We start from the raw sequence: 25,579 nt of genomic DNA on the forward strand, positions 1-25,579 counted from the left end.
GTAATAATGTAAAAGTTCATTGCGTGGACTGTTGGGTGAAAGTTTTAGAAAAGTGGATTTTGCGTTGAAGGTGGTCTTAACTTATGGAAAGATAAGTAGGATTTGATTCTTTGCATGGTGGAAAAACGATAACAGAAAGGTTTGCGATAACACCTTCTAATAACTATCTAACTGAATTGGGTGGTTCTGAAAAGAACCGATTGGTTTCAACTAGACGTTTTGATGTTTATGCTCTGATCGTCTTCTGGAGAGAGCAACATGCAGCATCAGAATCCAGCTATCTCCAGAAGACGATCAGAGCATTCTGATCGAAACGTCGAGTTGCAACCTATCGGTTCTTTTCAGAACCACCCAGCGACTCCAACGGCTACAAAACTGGGCTGCTAAACTTGTCTGTCGTGCCCCAAAGCATGACTACGCCACACCATACCTACAAGATCTTCACTGGCTGCCGATTAGGGAGAGGATAACCTTCAAGATCTTGGTTTATGTGTATAAATGCCTTAACAACACAGCTCCTGGCTATTTATCCTCTTGCCTGTCTCTCCATCGGCCTGGGCGCTCAAGTCTACGCTCAGCATCCGACACTACTCGCCTCATGGTACCTAACTCAATCAAGCTTCTTAAGTCGGCCTCAAGTCGCACATTCTCACATTTTGCTCCACACACCTGGAATGCACTCTCCCCCTCAATCAGGAAATCCGACTCTCTTCGAACATTTAAGAAGTGTATCAAACATTCTCTATATCCTATCTAATGCGCTGCGTTCTTGACGTAGTGGCGCTATATAAATGCCCGATATGTATGTATGTATGTATGTATGTAAATCAGTAAAAAATAGTCAATACATGGTGTTCCTGCAAACCTTTCCATACCATGGAAACAAGGTGTTTCTTCCAGATGAACATGTAAGCCATCAACGAGTAGCCTTATTAACTGCAACGATAGCTTAAATCGTTTTGAAATCAGCAATATTATCCTTGACAAATATGCCATTTCTGTATCTTTTGCAACGGGCACACGAACAATCTTTTCTATATCTTCACCGTCGTACCTGTACATAGCTACATAGACCGACCTCTCTAGTTCTGCTGATAAAATGAATTTAATTAGTCAGGGCCCAATAGCATAGCTGCTTTAGCACAAAAGAGAATGTTTACAAAAGAAGAGATACCATCCCAAAAACAATCAACATTGTCGTTATTTCTGTGCTAGCCTTGTAAGCATAGAATGCCTAGTAACGCGGAGTACGCACGCGCAGAAGCCAAAATTCACCGATAGCCCGTGAAATACGCTTGCCGTAAGCACAGAATTTCCTGCTTTTCTTAAGCGCCGATTCTGTGCTTACGGTAAGCAGACCAATGAAATTGGGCCCTGGGCCCAACTTCATGGCTCTGGCCCAATTTCAATGGTCTGCTTACCGTAAGCACAGAATCGGCGCTTACGGAAGCAGGGAATTCTGTGCTTACGGCAAGCGTATTTCACGGTTTAGCGGCGAACTTTGGCTTCTGCGCGTGCGTACTCCGCGTTACTAGGCATTCTACGCTTTTAAGGCTAGCGCAGAAACTCGGCGCTTGCTAAGCGGGGAATCGTGATCGTAAGCGCATAGTTCGGCGGTAAACAGAGCCATGAAATTGGGCCCAGGTCTTTGACAATTACCAAAGGTGTCAATTGTCTTTAATTATTTTTTAATGACATTTTAATCCGGCCTTGCTTATGTATTCGAAATAAGTGTTATTACATAATACAATGATAGACAAAGCACCAAAGCAACAGTTCAAACGTGACTGTTTAATTGATTCACGGAATTAATGATGATCACACAGTCTCAAAGAGCTGGTGAGTTTGATTCATGTCTCAGGACTAGATTGTTGGAGTTGTTTTTACTCATACTCTTCAAACAATCATCTACATGGTTTTTCATGGACGGGCGGTAGCGAATCTGCCTCATCCCAAGTGATCGAGATAATAAAAAAGCAAAAACGAATGATTTGATAAATTAAAGTGCCCCCTTAAACCAAGTCGTTGTCTCCGCTTGCCCCTCCCCCTCGTTTAACAGTAGATCCAGTATAACCGTGATTTTGCCACAACGCTCAGCTTGGTTTTACCCAATAAGGATTCACGCTGTCATGGCTGTAGCCGCCCATCGTAAACCCGAGAAGAGACGAGTGTGACAAAAAGATCAGTGAGTAAGAGCTAGGGAGTAAAAGCCATTAGTCCAAACCCACGTATCATCAGGTTGCGAATTACAAGCCCAAAATCCCTCATCCTAAGTCTCCAATTCAATTGGGATTGCATACAAGCAGTTCCTTAAAGGTTAAAGGTGAAGAAAGCGCCACTGGCCGTGCTCCTGCGCACCGAATCCTCAAAGCAATCTGAAGAATCTAAAAGTGACAATGTATGTTGTTTTTTAAGCCCTTCTATATTCATCTAGGTCAGGGACTCAATATTGGCGTGAATGATGTCAAAACATTATCCTCCAAGGTACACGAAATTCTCAAATCATGAGCGTTTCAAGACATTCACAGCGCATGCGTAAGACTTAATGAATGAGCAGCCGAAATTACAAATGTACATGAGAAACTGAAGGAGTTAAAGGAATTTGTTGCCTTGGATCGGAAGAGTTGGTCTATAAAAAGCGTTTTGTAACCGTTTTCTATAAAATGCATATGATTGGAACGAAGTTTTAAAAGTAGAATACAATGATCCACACAAATTTGCCTCGAAATTGCGTGGTTTTCCTTTTACTGTGCGAACTAACACGGTCGGCCATTTATGGGAGTCAAACATTAATTTGACTCCCATAAATGGCCGACCGTGTTAGTCGACGAGATACAAGGAAAACCGTGCAATTTCGAGGCAGGTTTGTGTGGATCATTGTATTCTACTTTTACAACATCTTTCTACCCATGTTTTTTTTATAACAAACGCTTTTCAAAGACCAACTCGACCGATCCAAGACAACGTGTTCCTTTATATCAGAATATGCAGAGTTTTTTCTTCAAAATAAATAACGAAAAAGAATGAAGATAATGTAAAACAAAGTAGTTGTTAATGGCTGGAAATTTAAACGCTATAATAGGCTCAAGAGCAAGATTCTAGGGGCGAAACGTCAGCCATTTTCCATGTTTCGCCTCTTTTGGTTGGTAAAGCAGTTTATAACATGCAGAAAACGCTAATTCTATTTTCTCATTAATTTAATGTTATGTATGGTGGAGTGTAGGTGTCGTCCTCGATGTAAATACAGTTAATAGATCAGAGAATATAAAAAGAATCCTCACTAATTTCATGTGGTTTCTTGGAACGAACCAACAAGTCTTAAATTAAATCAGGGTCAGTCTTAGAAAGTGGACAGACTGCGAAAGTTTCATTTTTAGGCGGTCAATAAACTTGTCCACTCTCGATCTGCGGAGTTGCTTCTCATCAGCCCAGCGCACGCACCTGACGCGCAATGGTCCATGGTATTAGAGCACGCACTATATATTATGCCCCAGAGCGCAAGACTAGCTGTACTCAGTCTTTCGCGTCTTTATGTCAAACGGTCGGTGGAGATTGCAAAGTCGACGGAACCTTTTTCCCCGGTGTTTCCACGGAGTAGTGATTGTGTGCTTCGCTATGAAGTGTATCGGGACTACTGTACAATCATCGGAACTGGACTAATGTATTACGATTTACGAATGATGAATACAAACGGAATGTAAATTTGTTGTACTCAAGCAAACTCCTATACAATTGTAAGTACACGTTCTCTTACATAAGTAGGCAACATAGCTGCATCGGGTAGGCCTAAGATGTTTTGTTATAAGCAAATGCACAGGGGTATACAACAGACTACGTACAACACTTTTCTAAAGATGGATGTTTTTTATAATTCTCAATTTGTTATTAACTGGTTAACTTCCTTTATTTCATTTCATTTCATTGTGATTAATATGTTTTTACTAATTACTTTACTTTTTACATTCAAACAATTCAACTCGATATTTTGACTATATTTTACAGGATCGGTTGAGCTGACAAATCAGTCGCAAACAGTGTATATTTTTTGTGTGATCAAGCATATTATAGGCCCTACATGAAATAACAAACCTGTGAACATTTGGGCTTACGCGTAATCCGTTGTGCTAGTCAGGAGACAATAGTGAAAACAATGCATGATTTCCAGCAATGGCCGCCATGTAAAACACTTTGTCCATTATTTTGGTTGAAGTCAGCTGTTGCGTTTTCAGGTTTTGAAAACACATTTTCTCGAAAACGATTTCATTAAAACGTGGTTCTAGTATAAGGATTCGTATATACATTATTTGTGCAGATCATGCGAGCTGTTAGTGCAAACGATTTGTGGGTTTTCTAGTCAAATTCACACGAGTCGTTATGATTGGTAAAGATAAAATCAGCATTGTTTATTTTAAGTCGGTGATGATATTTTTTTCTTTTTCATGTTTCCCTCTGAAATCAATTTATATCCAAAACTGTATCGGAAAGTGACCCTTAAATCAACGCAACTGCTGACTTTGGTTTTAAGGACAAAGTGTTGTACATGCTAAAATTTGTGCATGGTTTTTCACTTTTTCTCCTGACTTGCACAACGAACTGAGCCAAAATTCACACAGGTTTGTTATTTCTCACATTATGGTTGAATCACACAAAACATGAACACTTTCTTCGACTAGGCCTACTTTGTCATCATACTAATCCGGAATAATTATAAAAACCTTTATACAGCCAACGTGAAAAGACTGTTCATCTCGGTGTTTGGTTAATACAAATAACGGGGTTTCTGCTGTTACGGTTCGCCATTACACAAAACGAAAGTACGAGAAAAATACTGCGTTCGTCGACTACTACGACATTATGAACCCAGTGAGTAAAACATTTCGATTAATTACAAATGACAAGTCGTATGGCATCGCGTTATGAGCAGTCGTTTAACGTTGTTATAACGTTGTTACTAATTGAATACACGAACGAGCGGGGGCTCAAGCTTGGCTACTGTAGTAATCTATGATGATGATACACACACACACGGGGCCATTAAGCCCTGTTGATAGTATGGGTTACCATGGTACTGTGGGGGCAATTGTTTGGATGGCGATTTTGTTATGGAATTAAAGATGACGGCGGACCGGTGGTAAAGATATTTAATATGGGGAAGTATATACATACAGGCAATCAACTGAACGGAATACGGCGTTTAGAACTCACTTTGGCTTGAAGGCAAACTGAACTGTTGCTTTTTAATTTTGTTTGTTCGGGAATCATCGGCTCTGACAAACATGTGATGCTGATTCGGGTTCTTTAATCTTCCTGATCCGGACAGTCCTCTCAATCTATGTTTTTGTATAATAATATTCAAATTTACAAACGTAATAGTCCTGTATTTCAAAATAAATAAATAAAAACTTTCTGAACAGGCGACTTCGCATTCTAAACATATCCCACATGTTTTATGCCGCAATTCTTTTTAAACAGACACACGTCTTATCACATTAAGTATTAATTACCGAAATAAGACAAGAGATCCAACATGCAGGCCCTGAAGTCTTCTTCAAACCTTTCAGCGCCTTTACCTTTGTGTGTATGCAGTCTCTGGTGGCGAGAACTATAGTGACTTTATCTTTCATCCGACACTCACATAGAAATTGTCGTGCAGTTCTTGGGAGTTTTGTCCTGTTTACAGCCAGTGGCGTATCTAGACATGCTCTATACTCCCCTGCCCCCTGCCCCTGTTTACAGCCAGTGGCGTATCTAGACATGCTCTATACTCCCCTGCCCCCTGCCCCTGTTTACAGCCAGTGGCGTATCTAGACATGTTCTATACTCCACTGCCCCCTGCCCCTGTTTACAGCCAGTGGCGTATCTAGACATGTTCTATACTCCACTGCCCCCTGCCCCTGTTTACAGCCAGTGGCGTATCTAGACATGCTCTATACTCCCCTGCCCCCTGCCCCTGTTTACAGCCAGTGGCGTATCTAGACATGTTCTATACTCCCCTGCCCCCTGCCCCTGTTTACAGCCAGTGGCGTATCTAGACATGCTCTATACTCCCCTGCCCCCTGCCCCTGTTTACAGCCAGTGGCGTATCTAGACATGCTCTATATACTCCCCTGCCCCCCTGCCCCTGTTTACAGCCAGTGGCGTATCTAGACATGCTCTATATTCCCCTGCCCCCTGCCCCTGTTTACAGCCAGTGGCGTATCTAGACATGCTCTATATACTCCCCTGCCCCCTGCCCCTGTTTACAGCCAGTGGCGTATCTAGACATGCTCTATATACTCCCCTGCCCCCTGCCCCTGTTTACAGCCAGTGGCGTATCTAGACATGCTCTATATACTCCCCTGCCCCCTGCCCCTGTTTACAGCCAGTGGCGTATCTAGACATGCTATATATACTCCCCTGCCCCCCTGCCCCTGTTTACAGCCAGTGGCGTATCTAGACATGTTCTATACTCCACTGCCCCCTGCCCCTGTTTACAGCCAGTGGCGTATCTAGACATGCTCTATATACTCCCCTGCCCCCTGCCCCTGTTTACAGCCAGTGGCGTATCTAGACATGCTCTATATACTCCCCTGCCCCCCTGCCCCTGTTTACAGCCAGTGGCGTATCTAGACATGCTCTATACTCCCCTGCCCCCTGCCCCTGTTCCCCAACCCCCTGATTAGGTATTACACCCACAATGTTACGGATTTTGTAATGGTTGTATTTGACAAGTTTAAAGGAACGTTACAGAATTGGTACGAAACACAAATCACGAAGAACTCTTTAAATAAACCTAACATGGTCCAATGATTTTCATCCCTTTAGATAGTTCTGTCTGAAATGGCATAACATTTGATGAGAAGTAGTCGAATTTCGCGTTTGGAGTTTATCACTCAGTGAGCATTTTATCCATTTTTGTTTTTTGCATCGATGTAACGCAAATTGTGTTATCGGTTTTTCACTATTTTCTCATGACCCAGATCGCCGACCGATTTCAAATTTCTACAGGTTTGTCAGTTTATGTATAAGGTGGACTTATAACAATATATTTAGTGCTTAGCAACTGTTTTAATAGCCAAAAAAAATTCCGCAATGTTCCTTTAAAAGTCTAATGTCAATGCTTGATGTTGTGCGATCTGTACAAATTATCATTATTTGTCTTTTTCAAATTATAGACAATTTGTTTTTTGTCCATGTCTAAACTATTCATTATACAAACCCTGCGTTTTGCACATCGATCGACAGTACATTATGAGGTTAGGGGGGGGGGTGGTTCGGACCTTCTCGACGCAAATCTCACTCACCACTACTTCAACCACAACTGTTTTCCACGAAGAGAAACGTCAGTAACGAAAAACTTTCCCTATCGTATTGTGGTTGTATGTGTACTCGAGTACCGTAGTTCGTGTAAACCCCTACTTTTGTTTGTTTGATGGTTTATCCAATGAAACTCATACTTCATGCTTTTATTCATCTTTTTTATCTCGCTGAGATAAGTGTTATACGAATTTTTAATTCATATTGGTGTAACGTCGCAGGATACCATGACGAAGTGAAATATTGACTATTCCATTTCACGCGGTGAATTATGAAGCCGAGTGAAAGAAAGACTACGACAATGCACGAACGAACAATATCTGGGTTTTTTTTAACTCACACATAAGCCTAGATCCTTGTCACTTGATTTTTGTATACCAAGGCACGAACATAATAATAAAACCACTCTCATTTATAAACGTTATTGGCGACCCATTCAAAAGAGATTAACTTAAAACTATTGTTACTATATCATCAATAAATCTCTCTTTTTCTCGTCGTAGTTTACGATCTAAGAGCCGTTTTTTTTAAGCAAAATATTCGTCAATCTGTTAGAAATAATTTGTAACTTCTACACAAAGACCTTGCATTTGGAAATCTTAGTCATTTTTTTTTTAATCTAGACGTAAAACATGTTTTAAATAAAAATGCTCTTAATATTTGAGTTTCTGTTGATGTTAAAGGGATATGCTTTGATAATGACCCAAACAAATAAAATTGTTCATAATATAAGTCCTAATTGTTTTGAAAATGGTAGTAACCATTAGGAGAAATGATTTCGTCTGAACTAAAACCCGCTGATGAATGAAAGCATATCAAATAATTGTAATCCCCAAAACTCACCTCAGGTCAAGTTTTGGGGATTTCAATTTCATTGGTGTCCTTTTGTGAATGCTTCAGCAACGATTCGACGTTCTTAATGGTGAAAATAATGGTTTTGTGCACTGTATCAGCCGGAAAAATACCCCCCCCCCAAAAAAAAAGGGTTCCCTACTGTTCATTCAAAAGAGAAAACAAAATGAGCTGTTGCAATCTGCTTATCAACCGAATGGACCTATGGTGTCGATGCAAAACAAAAGTCAATTGCCTGACGTTTCGACCCATCTTCATCGAAGAAGCACGCACAAGAAGCGTTTCTATGATGGCCGTATTGATCCACATTCAAAACCCAAATGATAGATAAACCTGCAGGACATCATTCACCATAATCACTCCATTTCTGACATGATTGTACTGGACATTGGAACCACATGCACTATTCGTCTTGGTAGGGAGAAACTGTGGATGAGGCGCCTCAAGACCTCTAAATAGTGTCTGGCTATACCGGTTATTTTTGTTTCATCAATTTAATTATGCACCCAGCAAGAGATGTTGTGACGAATAACTCTCCTAATAGTCGTATGTGTTTTGCACAGTGTTGCTGATGATGGGGTTGTCACATGAAAGAGCACAGACTTTGTCACGAGGCGTCGTCACGTTCGTTATGGAATGACGTAACAGACCAGTTTACGTTACTATAAAGTATGGGTCTCTAGGACAGAATTGAAGAATAATTTGCACAGATACCTCAGACCAAAAGTGAGCAGTGCTCACCCAAGCATAAAGTATTTTCGGACTTTTTGGCGTTATATAAAAGTCGAGTCCATAAGCTACCCATACATATAAACCTTTTCCCCCAGAATCATATATTTTTTTATTCGGCAGCCATTTAAAAAGTGTATCGTTTTTTTTTTGAGACACACAGTAATAAAGTACACTCAGGTTGTTTCAGACAGGTGGAAATTACATCGATTGAATATTTGGTGTTTGAGCAGTGACCAGACTTTCCGGTATGAAAGCTTCAATTCACGTCTATTTCACAGTTTTTAACCGATAAGGTCTCCAGGCATGACATTTTGCTCTTTCCTTTTAGTAAAGGGCACATCGATGCAGGAATGTACAAGTATGCACTGTGGGACATTTCAAGTGGAAATCAGGGCTGATCTTACAGCTCAGACGAGACTGCCTTGGATGAAGTTTATTAGATTAGGTTCACGATCCGATTATTGATTCGTTCGGGCGCCATTAGATGTTACAGTTTTCTTAAAACCTCATGAATCACACACAATTCTTATTCAGACGGAACTGCGCTCCACCAATAGAGGTTTCGCCTTGTGATTCACCAAGCATTAAAACGCTATCGAGAGTTGTCATCATTCGTCACATGTAAATTCAAATACAAAAGCCATCTCCATCAAATATCACTTTTTATTATGTGTTATTTAAGAATGCTGCAGATCCTGACACCTTGTTTGTAATAATCCCATCATCGACAGTTTAATTTATTCCATTTACGCTAATGGAACTGTATTAGTCGCGTGCAGCGGTCATAACTAAAACAAAATAGTGTCATGCATATATGTTTAAGTACTAATTACTTTTCTTGATCTGCTTACAGATGGTAAGCTGAAAGTGTGATACAGCACTCAATATGACAATGGCGCTGTCAGCACATGTGTGGAATACTAGACCTGTGTGCCCCGTAACATCGCAGTTAAACAGTTTATTGAACGAGCTCGTCAAGACAAGATTGGTCGGCACGATGTATTGATCTACTGACGAGCAACGAATGAGCTTTCATCGGTCATCATTTTCAAGCTCATCAATTTACTTCAAGTTTGGTGAGTTGAGCTTTGACGAGATCTCAGCCTGAAAGCATGGCTGATCCCACCGCTGCCACTACTGACAACATGACTGCTCTAGATGGCGACGTGTCGTACGTGTATCCCGTGCCATATGTCGTCATACTCTCGATTGTTTTGGTAACGGAAATGATAGCCGGTATCCTCAGCAACACGGCAGTTCTATTCAGTTACCATGTAAACAGGAAGTTTATCCGCTCTGTCAGTGATGTCTTCATAATCAACATGAATATTGTTGACATCATCATCTGTGTAGTCTCCATCCCAGCCACGCTGGTGGCAGTCCTGTCTTATCCGGGGATACCTCTCTTTTGCTTCTTCCACGAGGCAACCGTGTCATTTGCCGGTGTCGCGTCCGCGGTCAACGTCGTCGTCATATCAATCGATCGTTACGATAAGATATCTCACCCGCTCGTCAGGCGATTCAACATGAGGAACGTTCGCTGGATCCTGCCGATCACCTGGGTGTTGTCCCTCCTGGGATTCTGTTCTCCGTTCATCGGGATCAACCTAAACAAGTTCAAAGAAGTACAGAACCTCTTTAATGTAGAGCAACACTTGTGTTTCCACTGGTTCTTCAGATCAAGAGACAACCATTTCTATGAGTTGTACTACATTCCCATATTCTTTGTGGCGACTATTGTAATGATCCGTGCATACTATGGAATTATAAGGATAACACGTGTTAAGACCATCCACACGGCCTTGGTGAAAGCCACCGTTACTGTTAAATTGCAGGACAACAGACGGGTGATAGCTGCAGCGAATAACCTGAGAGATCCAGAGAAACGGGTGTCTCGAACCACAACCATAATCATTCTGACGTTTATTATATGCTGGGGACCTCATGCTCTCATCAGTATTGTCATACTGGCCAGGGGATATGCAAATAGTGGTGATGTGGCCGTGGAAATGGTAGAGAGGTGGTTGGTAGCCCTTGGTTACACCACCACGCTAATGCATCCTATACTCTACGTATTCATGAGACGCAATTTCAGGCGCGCTTTCTTCAACAGTTGGATAGCGCGTTGTCTGGCCAGGCAGGGTGTGTTCAGGGCAAACACTCCTTCTCAAAGCCACGACCGTACGCCGAGGGTGGTGGGTCACAGACAGACAGAAAGAAGACAATCACAGACGAGGAGATTCAGTAGGCCGGTTAATAAAGTCCAAGTCGAGTCGAATGTGCCGCAGACTTCTGGCATAAAAGTAACAGCTCGCACTCACGTTACCACAGACGAGGAACGTGTCGAGAAAAAGCCGATGTTGAAAAGAGGGGAGGACGCTTTACTGCTCAGAGCAGATGACGTGGAAAACAATGAGCCAATCATAGACATGTGTAATGACGTCACGGGAACGCCTGCGACTGTAAAGGAGTCTGACGATTCCGTTTTTGTTTTCAGGGAAGAAGACGTTAAACTAAGGCTAAGTGGTATGATTGCTGGTAAAACACAAAGTAACAATAATCTACCGAGTGTGGATTAATACCTGAACATTGCTTGTTCTGAGTCAAGGTTTGCTGTTTAGAATCGGGCTCCGTTTCGATTTGTATACACGCATTTTCGGCGTGAGACATTATATTTTTATCAATCTCTAAAATACCCCAAATCTATTTACCGTAAAAATTTACCCTTTGGAGCACTATGTGCGTACTTCTGACGATTTTATAACTCTCAGTAAAATAATAAGTTTTTTTTTTTTGCAAACTGACTGGTTATTGTGATTATTTCAATTGCATTACTCTTGCTCATTAGCAAGGGGAGACTATATTATGTAGCTGTAAAGGTCACTGCTTGTAGTTAAATCACTAAATCACGAGAGTAGTGGTAGACTTTAAACAAGGCGCGCATTGCATGCTTGGTGATGTTGGTGAACTTTGCCACTTTGCGTTGAGTGTTACGTGCGCCTTGACTAAAGGTTACCGTACTGTAAATACTACAAATTCTTTAATTTTAGGTGCCAAAAATAGTGAATGGCCTGACGTTTGACTAAGCATAGAAATACATGACGAGGGTCGACACGTCAGGCCAGTTACTAATTAGATGGCAACAATTTCCAACAGATTATTGTATTTTCTCAATTACAATTTTAGTCTCTACTAATAGGTGCCTTTATGCGGCCGCAAAAACACGTCTGATATCTAAAGTTCATTTTTAATTAGGTGTAGGACGTTGCAGACACCCTTTGATCAGACTGTCATCTCAAGTTGCTATGTCGTATAACGATTAAACAAATTGTCAAGTTCAGTGGCAAACTTCATTGTATGCAAACTTCCCTATATAATAGGGAGGTTTCGCATGCGAACGGATACGGTTAGTGAGAAGGATAAGTCATCATTATGACGTCATACGCCACTCGCTATATCTGCTATACGTCGTGCAGACGACACTGATATCCTGCTTGCTATACGCAGGTTACGGATAGCTAAACGTATGTGTATGCGTATCCTTTCGCCTGCGAAACCTCCCTATGCAGTGTCATTCCTAACTTAAGGGTGTTTATATAGTTTTTCTTTCAGTGAAAGACAGATCTAAGTATTTTTTTATAATTATATTTAAGGAATTTCGTAAGATAATAATTTGTGGTTTGCCTGTCTTTTTGTGGATTGGGTGTGGGTACGAGGTAAATAGGAAGTTACCTAACATGACGCCAGATCAAGCTCTGTGCCTAAATTCATAGAGCTACTTAAGCACATAAAGCAGCCAAGCACAACAAACTTATGCTTACTAAAATAAGGATACCAGCTAAGACTACCGTCGTGTCACATGTACAATTTATGATCAGGTTCTTGCTAATTTCGGCTAAGTAGAAGATTTTTAAACAAAATTGCCTGCTTAACACTGGACACTATTGGTAAATTTTAAAGAACAGTCTTATTGGTGTATCTCAACATATGCATAAAATAACAAACCTGTGAAAATTTGAGCTCAATTGGTCGTCGAAGTTGCGAGATAATAATGAAAGAAAAAACACCCTTGTGACACGAAGTTGTGTCCTTTCAGATGCTTGATTTCGAGACCTCAAATTCTAAATCTGAGGTCTCGAAATCATATACGTATAAAATTACTTCTTTCTCAAAAAACTACATTACTTCAGAGGGAGCCGTTTCTCACAAAGTTTTATACTATCAACAGCTCGCCATTAATCGGTACCAAGAAAGGTTTTATGCTAATAGTTATTTTGAGTAATTACCAATAGTGTCCACTGCCTTCAAGCAGCTCTATGAAATTGGGCCCTTGACTGAACTCGCTTAAGCGGAGCCCTTGATTGGAGCTTACTGACGAACGAATGCAGCCTAAACTTGGCCTATAGAGCCGGTACCCGCCAGAGCCAGAGCCGCAGACTTGAGAAGCATCTAGGCCTATAAGTCGCGCTTAACACTGGTGCATATAATGGCTAACTCTGAATGAAGAGTCTAAGTCTGCTTATAGGCGTAGCTCAAGCCGCATCATGAAGTCATATGTGTTTTAATGGTAGAATGGAAAGGTTTGAGGTAACACCATGTAATTACTCTCTTTAAATGAGTTGGGGGTGGTTCTGAAAAGAACCGCTGGTTTCAACTCGACGTTTCGATCAGTATGCTCTGATCGTCTTCTGGAAAAAGTAAGAAATATACTGTAGGCCTATATGCTTGGTAATGCAGTGGAAAAAAAAAAGACCTTGGAAATTATTTTCGAGAAGCCTACTTTAAACAAGCTATAGGTTTCAGGCCTACCAATTGTCCTGAGTGAAACTTCCCCGTCTGAATTTCAAACAAACTCGAGAAACTTACCCTCTTCTCCAAGTTTTTAATTTCGACTTGGCAGATACGAACGAAATGTAACCCTGACCAATCGTTAATAACATTATCGGTACCGGTCCCCCAGTGCAAGTCTCTCGCGTATTCAGTCGGTCCCAACCATATGGTTTTACCTGTGCGAGATCACATTTCACCAATCACTTTAGTTTAAAGTAGCTTATGGCTATTTAAAAATTATATTTTATTGTTGGGAAAGTGAAATGTATCCGCGAAATAATATGAAAGTAAACCTTATGTAACAAATTTACATGGACCATTTCCCGATATACTTGTGTATAAACAAATTAGGCATATTGCCCAGAACTGATGTTCATGTATCAATAAACCTATATGGCCGCTTACGAACACGCTTCTTGAAATGCATATAGTTGGAAAGATGTTTTAAAAGTACAATATAATGATCCACAGAAACATGTCTCAATGCGTGGTTTTCCTTTTACTTTACGAACTAACACGGTCGGCCATTTTGTTGAGTCAAAAACTTGACTCCTCAAAATGGCATGCCGTAGTTCACGACGTATAGGGAAAACCGTGCAATTCCGAGGCATATTTGAGTGGATAATCATATTCTACTTTTAAAACATCTTTCCAACTATTTGCATTTTATAACAAACCGTTTCGAACGCTTTTCTTAAAGACCAACTCGACCAATCCAAGGCAATGTGTCCCTTTAAGCTTGCAGTAATTTATAAAATCGTGCGCTTTCCTTACAGGGCTTCAATAGGTGGACCGGACGGAGCCTAGCCCAAACTAATTCCGTGGTTCCGAAAAGGGTCTAAATGGCTCACAGAGTCAAGCCTTATGTTTCTAAAACATAGCATCCTCTTCCCAATTTAAGTTTGTTTCAGGGTTAAGTTTTTACTAAACAAACATTAAAACTGTATTTATAACAAAATGGGTTTTGTGTTTTAGGAATTTTATATTTTTAAAGAATTTTGTTTAAAGGGAAGGTACACGTTTGGTGATTACTCAACACAAATACTAACTTAAAAACTTACCTGGTAACGAGCAATGAACAGCTGTGGACAGTAAAACATTGTGAGAAACGGCTCCCTCTGAAGTAGTATAGATTTTGAGAAAGAGGTAAGTTCTCACTAAAACGTTGCACACAAATTCGTCAAACAAGGGTGTTTAATCTTTCATCATTTTCTCGCAACTTCGATGACCAGTTGAGCCCAAATTTGCACTGCCTGTTATTTTATGCTTATAATGTGATACACCCAGTGAGAAAACTGGTCTTTGGCAATTACCAAACGTGTACAGTGCTTTTAAATTGAAATTTAAAAGAATATTTGGTTTCATAGAAAATGTTGTCTTCGTTTGGGTTGTTGCTCGTTTTTCTATAGACCTGCATAGTCCATTGGTTAGGCACTGTGACGTTATTCCATCAAATGATTAAAAAAAATTCAAGTTTGGTTTTATATTTAAAGGCATTTATCATTAACTATAGAGGGTATGGATATCCGGAAAAAAAAAAATATTGAGTCATGTATACTCAATAATTGGCAACTGGCAACTTGTTCAATAACTGTGGACTTTGACATGCGTGCGTTATTGTTTACCTTGCCAATAATTGTTGAGTTAATTTACAAACAAAACAAACACACCAATATTATCTTGCCCCAGTCCTTTTTAATAAAGGCAATTTTAAAAACAACCAAAATAGGCAAGCCAAGAGCGCTCAATATCTTATACGTTCCATTTCATAAGTGACACACTGTCCATATGGAAACTCTCAAATTGAATCTGCATTTTCATCTTGATTCTTTGCAATGTTGACGGGGGTTGCAGGAAGGGAATTGACAGTTCTTGCAAACGTTTACTTTCTATTTGAAATTACATTACACAATGCATTGGTTTTTGGGGATGTTTGTTTACCAAGCCTATATACTACATAAGTATATTTACGAGTCCGTAAGTATGTATAATATTATTATTGTGGATACATCGGAAGTGCTTGATGAGCAATCTTTATCATCTTTATTACAATTAATGAAATCTGGGCCGGAAAATCGTACTTCCAATTATTTTTTGATAAAATGTTGGACCAAATTTGATCTTGTATGGCTTTCCTGTTTCCAAAATTTGTACAGAATAAAATATGTCTTAATAAATAAGCATAATGTTGCCATCTGCAGGTTTTGATTTTAAAACCTACAAAGTTATTTGTTGTGCTTTGCTTCAGCATCTTCTCCGTATTTAAGGGTTTGAATAATAATAAAATGTTAAATTGTCACTTGTTTAGTTGCTGCCAATTGAACGCATATAAAGAGTATCTCAAACCTAAAAACAAATCGTCATTTGACAAATTCCTTCAATATCAGTTGCTGTTATATACTTTTGAGAGGGCAAATGGTTTTCAATTATGGCACATTTGATATTAATTACCAAAAATAAGTATTATTCATTGCTGCTCAGTGCAGTATGTGACTGCAGTTTTGAATATACCACTGTAGAACAGACGGGGCCTGCACTTCAAAATCTCCCGCGGTAAATCGACCCGGATTATGGGTCCCATGGGAACTGACCCTTTTTCTGGGTCAGGCTGACCGTGGAAATGGTTGAAATTAATCCAGAATCAAAGTCATTTTGACACAGATGCCGGGTCATCGAACCCAGAAATGAATCGGGCCCAGCATGGGATCCGGAAGGGTTTAGAGTGTGCAGAACAAATTCCATAAAGGCACTGGAAACCTTTGGTAATTGTCTAAGACCAGTCTTCTCACTTGGTGAAAATTTCAACTCATTTGGTCGTCGAAGTTGCGAGATAATAATGTAAGAAAAACACCATAGTCGCAAAAGATGTGTGCTTTCAGATGCTTGATTTCGAGACCTTACCTGAGGTCTCGCATTCAATCAAAAAAATTAGTGATAAATTACTTCTTTCTCGAAAACTACGTTTAGACTTCAGAGGGAGCCGTTTCTCACAATGTTTTAAACTATCAACAGCTTTCCATTGCTCGTTACCAATTCATTTTTATGCTAATAATTATTTTGAGTGATTACCAATAGTGTCCAGTGCCTTTAAGACAAATGATATACTCTAAAACGCCCGGGTTAGAGTTAAACTCGATTCACTGTCCCATGAGGCCTCACTCATTGCTGGGTCTAGCCCCTGAACTTTGCTTTAACAATCGGGGATTTAGACTCAAGGTTGACACATTTGCGGGTCAGCCTGACAGAGAGTCTGTATTATTCTGACCCATTATGGGTCAAGCTCCCGTCATAATCCGGGTTAAATTTGACCCGGAAATGTAGGACTACAGCATTGGACCATAGATGCAGTTCCTCAGAAATGCCTGAAAAATGTGTACTAAAGACACTGGACCCTATTGGTAATTACTCAAAATAGTTATTATCATAAAACCTTTCTTGATTACGAGTAATGGGGAGAGTTTGATAGTATATAACATTGTGAGAAACAGCTCCCTCTGAAGTGACGTAGTTTTCGAGAAAGAGGTAATTTTCCTCGAATTTGATTTCGAGACCTCAGATTTAGAATTTGAGGTCTCAAAATCAAGCATCTGAAAGCACACAATTTCGTGTGACCATGGTGCGACACGTCTGTTTTTTCTTTCATTAAGATCTTGCAACTTCGACGACCGATTGAGCTCAAATTTTCACAGGTTTGTTTTTTTATGCATAGGTTGAGATACACCAACAGTGAAGACTAGTCTTTGATAATAGTGTCCATGTCTTTAAGTTACAGTTGCCTTAAAAGTACGATCAGGCAAAAGATGGAGTTCCGCTGCCTTACAATATCTAAACACTTTAGTCATTTTAATGACAACCTTCCGTATTCTCAGCGGACCACTCACGTATTGCTCCATGGTCACACTAACAGTTGAGTTGATGTCAATGTGATTAATATCACGTGGAGTCTTTCAACTTCAACGGTTTGCTTTTATATAAAAAAATGACACATAGCTTTCCCAACGATAATGAAACACAGTTTGGAAGATAACATCTCATCAATACACGCTAGAAACGGGAATATATAAGTGAAATTGCCGGTAAATTGATTCACTAAAAGTGATGTTTGTTGGTTCAACCTCGTTCCCTGGGCAGTATTTGTTTTTGAACATCGACGTTGTGGGAGCCCTGTGTCATAGGGAATGTGTTACCACAAAATTGTACACAGAAACACGATTCCTATTTACATCGGGTAAAAGATCTTGCCTGCTTTCTCTGTACATATGCCAAAACACAGGATTCGAACTGCCTCTGGCTACCGGGCAATCTCGGTAGTCTAGTTGGTAAGACACTGCTCTAGAATTGCAAGGGTCGTGGGTTCGAATCTCACCCGAGTAATATGTCTGTGATATTTGTTCACAGGACTCGGGAAAGTACTGAGTATACAGTGCTAACACACATCGGTGTCTGGGTAAAACCCCTAATTAATATTCTGTCCATCTTGTTCTTTCTTCTTGTTGTGTCCGAACTACCAGCACTGATCCGCCTGATCGGAGGGCAGTTGCCCCCCCCCCCCCCAACCACAAGGTTTGAAGTTTATTAAACGAATTACATGCACGAGGTTCGCTCTCAATGTGAGAGCTGAGACACGCTTTTTAGGTAGTTTAAATCAATTTCTCAAAAAGAATATTATACAAATTGCATTTCAATATTGATGAGATCTACGTCGCTCGCATGACGGTGTCTCAAACCATATGTGATGGTATTTTACTTATAATTATTTAAATGCAGACGAATTGAAAGAAGTAATCTCTGCAGTTTCTATTCGACCCTCTCCGTTAAACCGGACGTCTTGGTAATTCACTCTCCACCCACAAATCCACAAGGACTTGTTAGCGAAGTCACCGGCCTTTGGGAAGAAGTTGCGTTGCCAAACGAGTGTTATTCACCTTTTGGAAAGCATCTGCTAATAGGAAAGTTCACTGTAGTAACGACGTGTGTGTTAAGTGAAGCTGAAGGGAAAACATCATTGGTTTTAAAAATACAATTATCATTCCTTTGTATGATTGTGTATGAGCATGAATGTGATGCCACCATGCATGCTCGTAGATACTGTGAACCCTTCAGACTAGCTTGGGTTGTGTTAATTGTAAAGGTAAGGGATTTGCTTGTGGTTAGAGTCAGCTTTTAGGTTTGATCGGGAAAATATTTACTTCATTTACTTGTTAGTGCACATAAACAACCTTTCTTCAAACAAGTATTGTGTTGTTATCCACAATCGTTGGTAAAGTTAACACTGTGTCGGTGTTTAATAGTGTTTTCTAAATATAAAGAGAACCAAGTTAACAACGTGTTTCCAGTGTAATCATTAGAGACACTCGACACCTTTGGTGATTGTCAAAGGCCAGTCTTTTCACGTGTGTCTCAACTTATGCATAACATAACAAACCGGTGAAAATTTGAGCTGAATTGGTCGCCTTGAAGTATGCGAGACAACAATGAAAGAAAAAACACCCTTGTCACACCAAGTTGTGTGCTTTCAGATGCTAATCTTATTATGATGTCTCGAAATCAAATTCGTGGAAAATTACTTCTTTCTTGAAAACTGTGTTACTTCAGAGGGAGGCGTTTATCACAATGTTTTATACTATAAACAGCTACCCATCACTGCACTCGTTACCAGTTAAGGTTTTATGCCAAATTTGAGTAATTACCAATAGTGTCCACTGCCTTTAACGATACATTAGAATGCAACATAAACTAAAGCAAGGTTGAGGTTTATGAAAAGGCATATTTGGGTTGGGCAATTAGTGTTGAGTTGTGGTTATGGCCTCAAATGTTATTACACGGGGTTTTCCCTGAGAGGGAATGACGAATGTCTTGTCTAAATTTGTGAATTCGCAGTGAATTATGTTTTGGCTTATCCAAATACACATTATTTGAAGGATTATACATAGTGCGAATGTAATATTATTAAACATCATCTGAACTATTTTCGACAAATGACAAAACACCAATGTTTGCGAGGGTATGCAAATATCAGGGAATTCAGAATTTAGCCCAGAAATGCACAATAAAACAAACTCAGAATAATCGTGCTCCAGAAAAAAAGAAAATTGTACCATCCCGCCGTCCCCTTCATCGACAGTGGACACTATTGGTAATTACTCAAAATAATTATTAGCATGAAACCTTTCTTGGTGACGAGTAATGGGGAGAGGTTGATGTTATAAAACATTGTGAGAAACGGCACCCTCTCAAGTGCCATAGTTTTCGAGAAAGAAGTAATTTTCTACGAATTTGATTTCGAGACCTCAGATTTAGAACTTGAGGTCTCGAAATCAACCATCTAAACGCACACAACCTCGTGTGACAAGGGTGTTTTTGTTTCTTTCATTATTATCTCGCAAGCTCGATGACCGATTGAGCTCAATTTTTCACGGGTTTGTTATTTTATGCATATGTTGAGATACACCAACTGTCAAGGCTAGTCTTTGACCATTATTACAAAGAGTGTCCACTGCCTTTAAGTGGAAATGAAATTGCCATTGTATATACGTTTCCTCGAGTAACCTGTACATCAAAATCTCACCTCTTTTTATGTTTTGTCTTTTATTCCTTTAAATGGAAATAGCCCTCTATCTCTGTTTCTTTACGTTAGTTTTCTTTGCCGTACCGTATGATCGGAAATAGGGCGAGGTAATAACACTCAAATAGGCATCTTGCTGTCACCAAAACGCACTCACTCGATCAAGATGCAACGGTATTTTATCCGTCGTTGTCATCTCTAGAATTTGCAAAGCCCGTTGTCATGGAAACTTATGCAATCCATCCACAGTCTCAGCATAATCAGACATGTACATGCATTTGGTGTAGGTAGGAGAAGACACTTGTGGCTGACACACGGGGTCAAGTGTTGAGGCATCGCTTTGAGACATCACTGAAACGAAATAACCAGAAGACGAGCAAGTTGTTTATGCACTCGAACGTTTTGCACTCTTAAAAACAATCATTTTATGTTATTGCTTGTTTTGGGCCTGGCAATTCACCGATAATTTGTATGCATTTTGCTACTTTGCAAATTGTGAGCAATTATAAAAAGATAACACAAAGTCTCGCGAGAGCTGTCTATAACGTGAAATCTGACAAAATGCTCATGTCAAGTTAATAGCTTGAATAATCAAATTTTAATTATTTTAGGAAATAGCTAAACAAAAATTACCAAATATGAAGATTTTAAACTGTAATTTTGTTTTAATCAGACTTTAATTGTCTCAATTGGCTCGTATTTTTATGAAGACTGAGGAATATTAAAACATAAAAAGGAAAACAAAAGGGTCACCATTAAGACGGGGTGAAGACTGAGGACATTTAAAACATAAGAAGGAAAACAAAGGGTCACCATTAAGACGGGGTGCTCCACAAGGAATATTGTGTACAAAGTATATGGACGACAAGGGAAAGAACAAAGATGTCCCCAACGGGATGTAAACAATAGGATGGTGTGTTTTTACTGATTGGCAGTGGTCCTTCCATTATACGCAATCTATATAACCCATTGTCACCGTATATGAAATTGGAACCTCGTTTTAAATGGATACGTTGCCTTGGATCGGACGAGTTGGTCTATAAAAAGCGTCTGTAACCGCTTGTTATAAAATGCAAATGGTTAGAAAGATGTTTTAAAAGTAGAATATAATGATCCACACAAATTTGCCTCGAAATTGCGTGGTTTTCCTTTTACTTTGCGAACTAGTAACACGGTCGGCCATTTGTGGGAGTCAAAGATTTGACTCCAATAAATGGCCGACTGTGTTAGTCGACGAGGTAAAAAGAAAACCGTGCAATTTCAAGGCATATTTGTGTAGATCATTGTATTCTACTTTTACAACATATTTCTGCCCAATGCATTTTATAACAAACGGTTACAAACGCTTTTCAAAGACCAACTCAACCGATCCAAGACAACGTGTTCCTTTAATGCAAAGATGCAATACATTTTGGAAGTTTCCTCGGTGCCCCGGTGAAACATTTCGAGTCATGATATGGCGGCAAGAGGGAAATTTACAAACGACTCTGACCGGCGGCTTATACGGCATTAAATTAAATGAGGACGAGGTTGAATAAACACTGTCATCGAAATAATGCATTTTTCTTGAAGCTATATTTAAAGGGCTAAATGAAATTGGGAAGGCACAAGCAAATTCATATTTTGCTCGCTGACACCGAAAGTGAATTAAATAATGGTTCCCGACCGCAGCGTGTTCAGAGCGAGGCCAGGTGAGAAACCTTCTCCCCAGCAAGGCGCTCTGATTCATCCTGAAGGGCAGTGATAATGGATGACAGTTTTTCTTTAAATTCTTGTTTGCCATTCTCCTTTTATCCTGATGAGAATTCCTTCAAGGAGATCTCCCGAATGCAGGAGGTCAAAACGTTGACCTGCCACTGAATGGAGTTCAGCCAACAACCATAGCCGTAGACAACTGTAATAGCCGTAGACAACTGGCATGCTGTCATAGCTTAGCCAACTGTATAGCCGTAGCCAACTGTCCTAGCGTAGCCCATAGCCGTAGCCAACTACCAAAGCTTAGCCAGCAGCCGTAGACGCGGCAAACTCTTATAGCCGTGGCCAACTGTTATAGCTATAGCCAGCTGTATTCATAGCTTAGCCAACTGCCATAGCCGTAGCCAACTGCCATAGGTTAGCTAACTGTCATAACCGTAGCCAACTGTTTAAGCTTAGCCAGATGTCACAGCCGTAGCCATTTGTTATAGCTTAGCCAGATGTCACAGCTGTAGCCAATATAGCATAGCCAACTGCCATAACCGTAGCCAACTGTTATAGCTTAGCCAGATGTCATAGCCGTAGCCAACTGTTTTAGCTTAGCCAGATGTCACAGCTGTAGCCAAAAATATAGCTTAGCCAACTGCCATAACCGTAGCCAACTGTTATAGCTTAGCCAGATGTCACAGCCGTGGCCAACTGTTATAGCTTAGCCAGGTGTCACAGCCGTAGCCAACCGCCATAGCTTAGCTAGCTGTCTTAGCCGTAGCCAACTGTCATAGCTTAGCCAACTGCCATAGCCGTGGCCAACTGTTTTAGCTTAGCCAGATGTCATAGTAGCCAAAACTGTCAAAGCTTATAGCCAGCTGCCATTGCCGTAGCGAATTGGAAAGACGTCTGTCCACGATATTTTTCCTGGACATGATATTTTATCTTGGAAAGACGTCTTTCCATGATCTTGTCTTGGAAAGACGTCTTTCCCTGATATTATATTTCGGAAAGACGCCTTCGTACGATATTTTATCTTAGAAAGACGTCTTTCCACGATATTTTATCTTAGAAAGACGTCTTTCCACGATATTTTATCTTGGAAAGACGTCTTTCCATGATCATGTCTTGGAAAGACGTCTTTCCCTGACATCTTATCTTGGAAAGACGTCTTTCCACGATCTTATCATATAGAAAGACGTCTGTCCTTGATATGTTATCTCGGAAAGACGTCTTTCCCTGACGTTTAATCTTGGAAAGACGTCTTTCCATGATATTTTATCTTGCTGGAAAGACGTCTTTCCATGATCTTGTCTTGGAAAGACGTCTTTCCATGATCTTATATTGGAAAGACGTCTTTCTACGAAAGCTTCAAGTGACCATCCGCGTTTCCGAGTTTCTGAGATAGTTATTTCGGAAAGACATGTTTCCCTAATAATAAGACGTCTTTCCGTGACATTTTATCTTGGAAAGACGTATTTCCCTGATATCTTATCTTGGAAAGACATCTTTCTCTGATAATTATATTATCTTAGAAAGACGTCTTTCCCTGATATCTTATCTCGGAAAGACGTCTTTCCCTGATATATTATCTCGGAAAAACGTTCTTCCCTGATACATTATCTTGGAAAGACGTCTTTCCCTGATACCTTATCTTGGAAAGACGTTCTTCCCTGATACATTATCTTGGAAAGACGTCTTTCCTTGATATCTTATCTCGGAAAGATGTCTTTCCCTGACATATTGTCTTGGAAAGACATCTTTCCCTGATATCTTATCTCGGCAAGACGTCTTTCCGAGTAACAGTTTGAAGGCACGCCATCAGGCTCCTGGATTTACAGGACCCCAACCCCCTCCCACACACATCCACATCCACAGCTTTATCATTAATACCCCCCCCCCCTCCCATTATGCAATAACCTATGTTGGTGGTTACGTTACCCCCAGCTCATCTCTGTGGTATTTTTCAGCAGTTATACAAAAAACATCCACAGACTGCCCCCACGGAGCCCCAACTCCGACTAATAATAATAAATAATAAATCGGAAGAGCTAATAATAATAATAATAATAAGACTTGTAATGCGCACATATCCACCCTGCTGGGTGTTCAAGGCGCAGACTAAGAGCATTAACTTCCTGCAGGCAGGTGTGATTCCGTAATATAACAACGATCTTGCAATAAAGATATCCGAAGGACAGTCCCATTTCAACTAAGCCAATTTTTTGCGAAAGCACGTCCGTGTGTGCGATGGCATTGCGTTTTAAGGATCACCGTCCTTCCCGCCCATTTACGAGTGATACAGATTAACCACAGTCTCACACTTCAGCCGCTACTGATAACTTCGTCCGTTAACCTTATTTCTCACAATAAATCCTGCATTGACAATTGTAAGGGACAGGTCACAACTTCAGCCCCGAGGAAACGAACCTAAACAATTGCAACGATCATTGCAGTGCAAGGCTGCAGACTTGCTCAGGTTGTCTGGGAAGCGTTTCATCACAAGATTCTCCGAACTTCAGCGGAAACTATTATAAGATTTGTTTTATTTCACCTTGGGCCTGTAGCTCCTTCATTTTGGTTGGGTCAATTTGAATAGTTCACCAGCTGAGCGATGATCAGTGATGCACGTATATATGACAAGAACATATCGACCGTTGCTTTTAAAGACAGTGGCCACTATACCAGTCTTCTCACTTGGTGTATCTCAACATTATGCATAAAATAACAAACCTGTGAAAATTTCAGCTCGATTGGTCGTCGGAGTTGCGATATAACTATGAAAGAAAAAAACCACCATTGTCACACAAAGTTATGTGCTTTCAGATGCTTGATTTCGAGACCTAAAATTCTAAACTTGAGGTCTCGAAATCAAATTCGTGGAAAATTACTTCTTTCTCGAAAGCTACGTCACTTCAGAGGGAGCCGTTTCTCATACTATCAACCTCTCCCCATTACTCGTTACCAAGTAAGGTTTTATGCTGACAATTATTTTGAGTAATTACTAATAGTGTCCATATAGGGTATTAATTTGTGTAAAAATCATAATAGGCCTACAGTGTTGTAATATAACGAGCAGGATGTCATTTACAAATGGGAAATGACACGGTAGTGGTCCCCGGTAAAAAGCATTGTTGTCTTTATCTATCTCGTGCGTATCTCTATGAAAATGTACACTGATAATGGCAGGGCAAATTGAAAACGAAAATTACAATTACTGATGCAAGAGTTGGACCGACAGGTTGAGTGTCTCATAATCAAGCGAGGTGGATTCTTTGTTTGAATAAGGGGTTAATTAAATCCATTGTTTGAGCCATCATTAAAGTGGTGTGATGCATTTTTGTAGCTACTGCGTGTGTGTGCCGGGGTGTTGACTCTATACACTCAGAAAAAGAATGGTAAAAAAAAGTTATGTTAAATGTGTTAAGTGAAAAAATACTTAACATAAGTAAAAATTAATGAAAAATTTAAACAAAATGTTTGTGTAAATAAAAAACTACTCAAATAGTTAGTAAAACTAATAGTTTACATAACTTAGCAACTTTAAACACATATTATGCAAATTTTACTGAACTGGTTGTAAAAGTTTACATGGTGTTTAGTAAACCACGATATTTTACT

At 40.0% G+C, this 25,579-nt stretch overlaps 1 protein-coding gene across 1 annotated transcript; it reads left to right on the top strand.

Moving 5' to 3' along the window:
- Positions 1–3,558: 3,558 nt before the first annotated feature.
- Positions 3,559–12,841, top strand: LOC117291151 (G-protein coupled receptor 22-like). Its single transcript, XM_033772702.1, has 2 exons — positions 3,559–3,734; positions 9,734–12,841. Exon 2 carries the CDS (start codon positions 9,993–9,995, stop codon positions 11,457–11,459), a length of 1,467 nt encoding a protein of 488 aa, XP_033628593.1. The 5' UTR covers positions 3,559–3,734; positions 9,734–9,992; the 3' UTR covers positions 11,460–12,841.
- The last annotated feature ends 12,738 nt before the right edge of the window (positions 12,842–25,579 follow it).

The sequence above is a fragment of the Asterias rubens genome, chromosome 6, assembly GCF_902459465.1.
Source record: "Asterias rubens chromosome 6, eAstRub1.3, whole genome shotgun sequence".
NCBI lineage: Eukaryota > Metazoa > Echinodermata > Asteroidea > Forcipulatida > Asteriidae > Asterias > Asterias rubens.